Genomic DNA, 10,411 nt, shown 5'->3' on the forward strand with positions numbered 1-10,411 from the left:
TTGATACATTATTCACTAATGCAAGTTTGATTCTATTAATAGAATAGTGACTTTGTGGTCCTAATGTGGACTGAAGTTATATGTAATTTTCATTGTCATTTTCAAATATCACTTTCGAATTAATTTCTATCATATGAATATGATATCTGAAACGAATAATTTCAGAACCACTTTTTATTACTTTCCTATTATTTTTTATTTTATTTACTATTTCTATTAACTTGGGAGTATATATTAAAAAGGTTTTCGACCCGCTCACTCAGTTATTTATATAAGTTCAATAACATTAATTATTGCTCATCTAACTAAGACAACTATGCTAACTATGAAATCAAGAAATACTATGCAATCAGAACCTTAATTATAAAAATTAAACTAAATACTAAATTCCACGAGGTAAAGAGAATTAGTATATAATCTCAGAAATCATTAGAATTACAGAAATATATGAATGTGAAATTGGAATTCAATAAGATTTTTAATTAAGGTCGAAGCTTGAATCACTAACTGAGTAATTGTACTAAAGATTTTTCCAAAAAATGTTTTTAAGAAATTCTATCTAGATTGGGCTTGGCATCGTTACGTGCAATTTTTGGGCCGGTTTCATATTAACCCAAGAAATCTATCGTTTTAACAGTTAGTATTTCATATTATTAACAATTTTTGGGCTTTCATGTTTGAGCATTAAATTCAACAGAAAAAATTAACTTTGTACCATAATATATATTATTTGTGACTAAAAGATAATAAATTCAAAGGACCAAAAATCTTTTTTAGAGCAATTGTAAAAGACCAAATTTGAACTTTAATCTTTTTTATTTCATCAATCAACACATTCTATAATCTTGTATTTCATTTCACCAACCAAACTGATTCTATAATTTCGTATTCCATTCATCAACTATCACCATAATGAAATTCCAGCAGCTTTGAAAATCATAACAAATCACTGCATAAATATCAAAATCAAGATGAAAATGCTACAAATGTTATTATTTGACAATCACACCTCAAGAATCAAGACAAAGATAATGATCACTATGTTCAACTGTGAAAAGAGAGGTCGAGCGACAGCTGTTATCGTTCTCGGATCTTTCAGACACCCAGGAGGAAAGATCGAAGCTCAATCCCGGATGCCAAGTTCGACTTCAAGCTCGTCATCCTGCTCAAAGAGCCTCAGGAGGCGAGCGTGTTGCTCCTCCCGCTTCTTTCTTTGCCACAGCTTGAATAAGAAGACAGAAAACGCCCCTACGGCTACAAGACCGAGGCATATGAGGAGGACTTCCAGCCACGTGGAACCTCCAGACGACTTCTTGCTTGAATCCTTCTGGTCGGAAGAATTGGATGTGGCCAAGGTGTCCGCCAATCCTACACAGACGACAGTAACATTCAAGAAAAGAAACAACCGATCCCAACTAAGGACGATTAATGCACAGAAAAGCATATTGACGAAGAAACGAATAGGAAGTATGAATGGAACACAAAACGAAAGATATTGCCTAGGCTCAACTCTTGTGAAACCAGCGTTGAGCTTAGCATCGTACATACTGGCGAACACACATTGGAGTTAACCAAACCTACTTTTTAATTCTTTTTTTCTTAAATTTATCTCAATTTTATGTAAATTGCTATGCAAAACCCCCCCATCTATTATGGGGATCGGCATAAAATTTAGAAAACATAGCCCACACCACTTTCATGTTCAAGCATGACATAGTAAGAGAACTAAGATCTTTACCAAACTTTTATGAAGCAAACGCTGGGCTCAACTACAACTTAAAAAAATACGGATTGATTCTATACATTGTTTACTAAATCTGAGCTAGCCTAACAAACACATGTAAGGCAAAAGAACTAACGATCTTTACCAAGCTGTTCTGAAGCAAACATCAAACTCAGCTCCAAGTAAAACCAACACACAATCATATCTAGGTTATACTATGACTGAGATAACCTCATTGATGTTAGCAATCTCTACCAAACTCTTACGAAGCCAATGTCGAGGTCGACTCCAACTAAAAGCAACGCATGATCTAGTTCAACTTTTACCATGTCTGAGCTAGCCATACTGACATTCAAGAACTAAATCGCCTTATACAACAACTATTGGTATCCAAGCTCGTAGAAAGCCGACTTTGAGCTCATGCCAAGTGCCAATTAAAAGAAACTATGATTAGATCGAGCCTTTTACTCGTTCTGAGCTAGCCTACGAAGCCAATGTTGGGCTCATGCCAACTAGGATCAACGCATGATTAGATCGGGTTTTCACTCATTCTCAGATAAATCTAACAAGCATTCAAGAAACAAATCACCATCTTAACCAAAAATCCAGCTGATTGAGCAACAATACTTGACCAACAGATACACTTCCTCGATATACATGAAAACGAGCTTGCTTAGATTAGCATTGCAGCACCATTCTTGAACTAAATGATCAACAATCCACACCATAAAGCACAAGATTTTGATATTTTGTTCAACCTCTCCAACTATTTAGATCAGCTCAACAAAAATATTTACAATCAAACATGGAACAGAGACACAACAAAATGAACAGCAATCTCAAGAGAATCTGAGCTATTGACTTCAAAATTCCAATTTACCCCTTTCCAATTACACATGTTCTTCCCAAACAATCAACTCAATCCCTAAGTTCTCTCAATCCCACGAAACTCACAAATTAAACCTAAAAAACACCTTCCCAAAGAACAAGAGATAATGAAATCCTGAAAATTTCTTGAACTGTCTAAATCAGCTACACCAAACTGCAAAACTCAATTGAATCTCAAAACAAAAAAGTAGAAAGAAGGGCATACCTGGAATAAGCAAAAGTGAGAAGGAGGAGAATAAACATGAGAGAAACAGCATATAGCTCCGATCTATGATCTTCATCATCTCAATTAGCTTATCAAAATCTTCCTTTTTTCGTCTTCTTCTACGTTTCCTTGTTTACGCGATTCCTACCACCGAATTAATTTGCTGGGGCTAATTGGGATTGTCGGGCTGCAATTGGGAGGAGTTGAATGCAACCATTCAACAACTTGTAGTTTCAGCTCTCTGCCCACTTATGTACCGAAAATAATTCTGCTTTTTTATTTATTGGTGTTTCATTCCGTTCGATGCTGCGATTATGTTGAAACAGTCCGGCGATGGGAATTAGATCTTTCGTCGTTATTGCCTCCTCGATTTCTTTTGTTCTTGGTTCCTTCTAACCAGATTTGTTTTAGGAGTTATTTTTATTGATTAGACTTTACAAATATAATACTATTTTCATGCAATATTATTAATTATAAATTGCCCAATGAGACAATACTTGTGTTATAGATTTATACATACCGACACAAATACATGAATTTTAAATATTAATTTGTGTGTTTAGAGTATCGTATTATATTATGTACCTATCATCATTAATACTAGTATTACTTATCTATTTTGAGACAATATATATTGATGTTATTTGCACCTTATTTTTTATAAAAGAATCTCACTTAGTAATATCTTATATATTTTATAATATAGTATAAAATATAAAAATATAGTAACACTTTCTATCCATTTTTATTTATATTTTTTTATAATATATGCATATTAAAACTGGAATAATAAAGAACTAAGAGTATTATTTTTATTAAATTAAATACTCCATTAGTCTGGAATATGAGTCTCATTTCTAATAGGCACTGGTTTTAACAAATTGTTTGAGCGTGTAATATTTCATCCGTTCCTGAAGAGTATGCATTATTTTCTTTTTCGTCCGTCCCCAAATAGTATGAACATTTCAATTCTCTTATCTCTAATGAGGTGTGATCCATTCTCCATTAATAATATTTAAAAAAAACTTTCTCTATCTATCTCTCTCTTACTTTACTAAATACATATCTCTCTCTTACTTTACTAAATATGTATTAAAATCTGTGCCGAACCCAAAGTTTATATTCTTTAGGAACGGAGGGAGTATTGGAAGTGTGATAGTAAATTTTGGGCCTACTTGGAGTGTTTGATTTATAAATTCAACTTTTATACCATAATTTTCTGACTATTTTCTTATTTTTTTCTATTACTTCTTTTAATTCCAAATTATATTACACAATCAACGAAAATAATTAAGGTTTTAGAATGGGAGAGTGAGAGATTGAATCGGCGCAAATAGACGTCACCACGGTTCGTGAACCGCTGGTTCACGGTTCGGAACCGGCGGTTCCGGTTCAAGAATTGGTGGAACCTGAACCGGCCAGGCCAAGACCTCACGGTTCCGGTTCATGAACCGTGAACCGGCGGTTCACTTGAACCGGCTGAAGCGTCGGTAGTTATCCGGTTCCGGGCCGGTTCGGGCGGTTCGGCGGTTCATCCGATTTTTTTTTTACATTGTAAATTATAATTCAAGTTAAAAATGTAAAAAAACTTGCGTAAATAAAATTAGAATGAAGCGATGTACAAATGTAATTTTATTGATACAAATTACAACTTCAAAATTACAAATTACAACTTTAAAATTACAAATTACAAGTTAAAATTTACAAATTACAACATAAAAATTAGAAATTACAACTTCAAAATTATAAATTACAAAAGACTTAAAGTCTTCATTACAATTTACAAAATTACATATTCGAAATAAATGGGAGAAAAAAGAAATAAAGGAAAGGGACTTGAGCTCAACTTAAATTTAAACTTAAATATAAAATTTAAGTTGAAATATAGGTTGAGATGGCTACGTATCCTCAATGCTCAATTGCATTTTGGAATCAAAGTCCACGTAGTTCTCTTACCTTGCTTACCTATTTGGCTTGATCGGGGGAATTGATGCGATCCATCATCGCCTTCGTCCGACGATAGATTCACATCGTACTCGAACCGCGAAGCCGAATGTGAATGCCCCCCTTTTTGGTCGTCGTCGCCGAGGGCAAGTAACAAGGCCGCATTTCGATCTTCTTCCTCCTACGAGAATTATACGACTAAGTAAAAATACTAACATAAAAGTAAAACACATAGTCCATAGACACATATTTAATATAAATGAAATTAATACTAACATATAGAGAAATTTAATATAAATGAAATTAATACTAACATAATTGTAAACTTATAACATATAACATATTAAAACTTATAACATATTAAAACTTACTAACATGTAACATATAACATAAAACATATAAAACATATTTAATACAAACGAATTTATTACTAACATATAAATAAAACACATTAAAACATATAATACTAACATAATTGTAAAACATATTAAAACTTATAACATATAACATATTAAAACTTACTAACATATAACATATTAAAACTTATAACATATTAGAACATATAACATATTAAAACTTACTAACATAAAACTTACTAACATATAACATATTAAAACTTAAAACATATTAAAACTTACTAACATATTAAAACTTAAAACATATTAAAACTTACTAACATCTTAAAACTTACTAACATATTAAAATTTATAACATATAACATAAAACATATTAAAACTTAGAAGTTTAGAACTTACTTGTACTCGAATAGCGGCTCGCCTTCCCACCTCCTCCGCAACTTGTGCTCTAGTAGGGGCACGACGACGACGAGAGTCACTTTGATCTTTGGCAATTCCCTTGCCCCGATCACCACCACGACGAGATGAAGACATGATATTATGGAAATTGGAAGTAGAGAATAGAGAGTAGTGTTTATGTGAATATGATAACATGAACAAGAACAACGTGAGTAAATTATGAGCGCAAATAACGTAAACAACTTGAGAGAATGAGGATGGAGAATAGAGAAATTGAGATTGAGAGAGAAATTCTTATTAACACAAGAATGGGGTAAGTAGAAATGAAGAGGAGGGGGTATTTATAGGGGAAAATTGTGATTAAAAAAAATAAAAAAAAATTAAATTTTAAAAAATCACGGCGAAACCGCCGGTTTACCGCCGGAACCGCCGGTTTTCGGTGGAACCGGCGGTTTTGAGGACCGTTTGAAATTTCAAAATTTGAAAAATCCGGCGGGAAACCGGCGGTTTTGTCTCCGGAACGCCGGTTTTCGGTGGAACCGGCGGTTTCCGTCCACGGTTTTAGTCAAAACCGGCGGCCGCGGGAGTGGTTTCTGAAAAGGCTAGGGAGTAGGCCTGAAATTGTGTCGGAAACCGCCGAACCGGCGGTTCCGGCGAAACCGGCGGTTCCGAACCGCCGGTTACGGTTTGCCAAAAATTGGAACCTGAATCGGCCCGTCGGAACCGGCGGTTCCGGTGCCGGTTCGAACCGCCAACGACGGTTCCGGTTCCGGTTCGGGTTCGGAACCGCCGGTGACGGTTCCGGGCCGGTTCAGCCGGGCCGGTTCGGTTTGGTGATGTCTAGGCGCAAATGAGTGGACAAAAAGTAGAAAATCAAGAAATTATTTTGGGATGTTTCTTAATGGCATTTTTGAAAGTGGTGTGAATAGGGAGGGGTGGTTATTGTTTGTAAATATGGCAAAGATAACCGGGTCTCCTATTCGGACGTAGGAAATATTTTAATTCTTTGTTTACTTGTTATAATTATTTGAACGTTTATCTTAAATTTGGAGAATTTTAATTCTTTGTTTAATAGTAATAATTTATTTGAACGTTTATATAAAAATTTGGAGAATTTATACCTCGTAGGAGTATCGCGATTCGTGTTGCGTAAAATTAGATTTTTATTTGTGTTATATCATCATCGTGTCATATACAAGTTATGATCATATGAAGCGGCTCGTGTTCATGTAAATGGTAATTTTAAGAAATTGTATTTCAAGTTTGAGTTTATCGAATCGTGTCTTTGTCATGTCAATGCGATAATAATCATGCCAAATCCATAAATTATTAAATTTTGAAAAGAAACAAAAAAAATAAAATAAAAAAGAAACCATCTTAACTAAAATTCCTAAAATACCCATGAAATCGTTAATTTATACGGCATATTCTCTAACAAAATGGGTACCCCTGGAGCACCATAAGAAAATCAAACTATATATAGCAAAAGAAACCCTAAACCTCCCCTCTCTCGCTAAATCCTTTGCTGCGCTGTGATTCATTTCGTCTCACTCTGTTGGTAAACCCTTCATTCTCTTTATCTCTCTAAATCATTTTTGATCTACTGTATTCATCACCTGAATTCACGATTCTAGCGCTCCTTGATTTTGTTATTTTTTAAAAAATGATTTGTAGTGATTTAGTTTCTGTTATTGTTTTTTTTTCAGATTGTTTGAATTGAGAGAGTGAGTAATTGGATCCTGCTTTTTTTGATCTACTGTATTCATCACCTGAATTCACGATTCTAGCGCTCCTTGATTTTGTTATTTTTTAAAAAATGATTTGTAGTGATTTAGTTTCTGTTATTGTTTTTTTTTTCAGATTGTTTGAATTGAGAGAGTGAGTAATTGGATCCTGTGAAGCCATGTCTCTGGTGAGTGAACTGCTTCTTTCGTTGATTTTTTTACTTTGACTTTTGTGATGAATGCTATAGATCTGTAATTGGTCTTTGAGTGATGTGTTGAGCTGGTTAACTGCTTAAATTTGGATTTCGTGATCAGAAATGATAATTTTGATGTTCATTTGCTGTTGTTTACTCTTTACATTGTAAACTGGAAATAAAGTCATTATTAGGTAATTGAGCTAACCATATAATGTTAAAACTATATTGAGAAATAAGGAGGTGATGTTTAGCTACATGTTAGCTATAGATTGCTCACTGCTTACTCGCAATTATTCTTTTTTATATTCATCTCACATCTGTTCACTGTTAAACCCCTCTCTAGTCAAAATTTTGCCTGGAATAGATGATTAAATTTTATAAGAAAAATTAGATTATACATATAATAAAAATATAGCCATATGTTGATACTATGACGTTTACTTGAATTTATGGTATTGTATCATTCTATTTCATGGTTATAATACTGAACATCACTGCTAAATTGTCTTTATTTCATAAGTGAACATTTGGGTGTCAAGTATATTCACTTTGGGATGATGTACCTAATTTGAAGAAGGCTATTCAATCTAAATGGCAAAGTTTTTGAACCAAATTGGATAAGTGTTTCTTGCTTTCTTTATGGTTTTAGGTTGATTGTTAACATTATTTGACGTGTTATTCAGGTTTTGCATTCAGTAGCAAACAAAAATGCAAACAAGACACTTATTGTGTCTGAGTTCAATGGTGTAAAGGTTGAATTAGCTAAAGATTTTCAGATGGGTGTCACAAATAAGACACCAGAATTCATCAAGATGAATCCCATTGGAAAGGTATGTTTGGATATGATTCAGAATATTTAGTTGCTGAATGATCAAAATCTTTGCCTTTTCTTTTTAGTTTTGTCTTTATTTCAACATTTGTCTTGTGTAGATTCCTGTTCTTGAAACACCTGATGGCCCGATATTTGAGAGCAATGCTATTGCACGCTATGGTAAGTAACTTCTTGGTAAACGTGGAGACTGTGCAAGCTTATTTGCCCTGTCCTGATTCTTGCTTCTGTTGCGCAGTGGCTCGGTTAAACCCCGACAACCTGTTTGGCTCTTCATCTATTGAATACGTAAGGGACTGTTGTTTGGCTTCTGGACATGGAGTAGTCTTGCTTTTATTTATTTTCATATGTTTAATAATTTCTCCCATTATGTTTTTTTGTTTAATTTATTGGATTCCACAGGGTCAAATTGAGCAATGGATTGATTTTTCTACTAATGAGATTGATGCTCATATAGCAGCCTGGCACTACCCCAGACTTGGTATCCGTACACATCTTCCTCCGGTATTACTCCTTACGCTCATTTTTAATAATCATAAATACCGCAGCTCAGTAGCTCCTTGATATTCTGGTTACCGTTTGACTGAAGTTGTATATATATTTTTATTTATGTACAGGCCGAGGAGGCTGCCATTGCTTCTCTGAAGAGAGGCTTGACAGCTTTGAACACCCATCTTGCATCTAACACCTACTTGGTTGGACATGGTGTCACTCTTGCTGATATCATCACAGTGTGTATTCTGGCTAATGGAATCAAGGCAATCTTGATAAAGAGCTTCACCTCAGAGTTCCCACATGTTGAGAGGTACTTTTGGACCTTGGTTAACCAGCCAAAGTTCAAGAAAGTGTTGGGTGACATCGAACAAGCCAAATCTGTTCCACCTGTTTCAACCAAGAAACATGGACAGCCCAAAGAAGCTGCGAAACCTAAGCCAGAACCAAAGAAGGAGGCCAAGAAAGAAGAACCCAAGGCTGTAGTGGAGGAAGAAGAAGCACCTAAGCCAAAGGCGAAAAATCCTTTGGATCTCTTACCTCCTAGTAAGATGGTTCTTGATGACTGGAAGAGACTCTACTCTAATACGAAAACCAACTTCCGTGAGGTTGCCATCAAAGGTATGGACTGGTCTGAGGCATTTCCTTTTTTCAATATTACATTGGAAAATGTGCATGACTTTATTGTATGCATGATTTTTTTGTAGTGTTTGGCTCGTGTCTAAACTACATTTGCTCCATTTTGTAGGTTTCTGGGACATGTACGACCCAGAAGGATACTCCCTTTGGTTCTGTGACTACAAATACAATGATGAAAACATGGTATCTTTCGTCACCATGAACAAAGTGGGAGGTTTTCTGCAGCGTATGGACTTGGCCAGGAAGTATGCTTTTGGAAAGATGTTGATCATTGGTGCAGAGCCTCCGTTTAAGGTGAAGGGTTTGTGGCTGTTCCGGGGGCCTGAGATTCCTCAGTTTGTTATGGATGAGTGCTACGACATGGAGCTTTTCGAGTGGAGGAAGGTTGACATCAGCGACGAGGCACAGAAGGAGCGCGTGAGCCAGATGATTGAAGATGCTGAGCCATTCGAGGGGGAGCCTTTGTTGGATGCCAAGTGCTTCAAGTGAGGGAGAGATACATGGCATTGCAAACAACTCACTTTACATCTCAGTACTTTTGTCTTTCCGAGCTCTGAATTTTCTATCCTTGATACAGGAATGTTTTACTACTATATTTAGCAACTGCTTTCCAGTTTTGTAGCTTGTCTTTTTGAAACTTTGAGTTTGCTATGACTTATTTTCAATCATTGTTGAATTTATTGATGATTTGGAAATATACTACGTTTCATGCATATTGCTTTTAGTTATGCTGCATGTTTGGCATTTTATACGTATCTTGTTTTCTATTTATGAGTTCTCATATTATTTAAATTATTTTTGATAAAAAGTAAAATATCTAATGTTGTACTAGTAGTATCTTTTACTTTATCTTGTGTTCTATTTTTTCGTATTTTATTTTTTTACTGATCTAGCAGTACTAAATATAATTTTCTTAAATATGATTCTCGCCAAGATGGGAAAAATATATGAGGATGTTTCGAAGAATTGAGGGGATTATTTATGAAGAAATTTGAATATTGCAACTTTATAAAAT

At 34.7% G+C, this 10,411-nt stretch overlaps 2 protein-coding genes across 3 annotated transcripts; one reads left to right on the forward strand and one right to left on the reverse strand.

The window, feature by feature from the left end:
- Positions 1–928: 928 nt before the first annotated feature.
- On the reverse strand, positions 929–3,211 carry LOC121780704. The gene is made up of 2 exons (XM_042178332.1): positions 2,817–3,211; positions 929–1,368 (listed from the first exon to the last, which is right to left on the reverse strand). The coding sequence occupies exons 1-2, from the start codon at positions 2,893–2,895 to the stop codon at positions 1,124–1,126; spliced, it is 324 nt and encodes a 107-aa protein (XP_042034266.1). The 5' UTR covers positions 2,896–3,211; the 3' UTR covers positions 929–1,123.
- Positions 3,212–6,976: 3,765 nt separating this feature from the next.
- On the forward strand, positions 6,977–10,109 carry LOC121780730 (elongation factor 1-gamma-like). 2 transcript variants are annotated; one of them, XM_042178360.1, is made up of 8 exons: positions 6,977–7,073; positions 7,376–7,427; positions 8,120–8,266; positions 8,367–8,427; positions 8,504–8,553; positions 8,668–8,769; positions 8,883–9,378; positions 9,506–10,109. In XM_042178360.1, exons 2-8 carry the CDS (start codon positions 7,419–7,421, stop codon positions 9,883–9,885), a joined length of 1,245 nt encoding a protein of 414 aa, XP_042034294.1. In that variant the 5' UTR covers positions 6,977–7,073; positions 7,376–7,418; the 3' UTR covers positions 9,886–10,109. The 2 variants fall into 2 exon arrangements, with proteins under 2 accessions (XP_042034294.1, XP_042034295.1); XM_042178361.1 differs by lacking the exon at positions 6,977–7,073 and adding an exon at positions 7,202–7,239.
- Positions 10,110–10,411: the final 302 nt, after the last annotated feature.

Source organism: Salvia splendens, chromosome 20 (assembly GCF_004379255.2).
Source record: "Salvia splendens isolate huo1 chromosome 20, SspV2, whole genome shotgun sequence".
Lineage (NCBI taxonomy): Eukaryota > Viridiplantae > Streptophyta > Magnoliopsida > Lamiales > Lamiaceae > Salvia > Salvia splendens.

Excerpts from the sequence above, each read along its gene's own strand:
- LOC121780704 (XM_042178332.1), bottom strand. The coding sequence starts at position 2,895 with ATGATGAAGATCATAGATCGGAGCTATATGCTGTTTCTCTCATGTTTA. Across the intron at positions 1,369-2,816 it reads CTCACTTTTGCTTATTCCAG|GATTGGCGGACACCTTGGCC; the intron begins GTATGCCCTTCT and ends TCGTCTGTGTAG.
- LOC121780730 (XM_042178360.1), top strand. Across the intron at positions 8,770-8,882 it reads TCCGTACACATCTTCCTCCG|GCCGAGGAGGCTGCCATTGC; the intron begins GTATTACTCCTT and ends ATTTATGTACAG. Across the intron at positions 9,379-9,505 it reads CCGTGAGGTTGCCATCAAAG|GTTTCTGGGACATGTACGAC; the intron begins GTATGGACTGGT and ends TCCATTTTGTAG.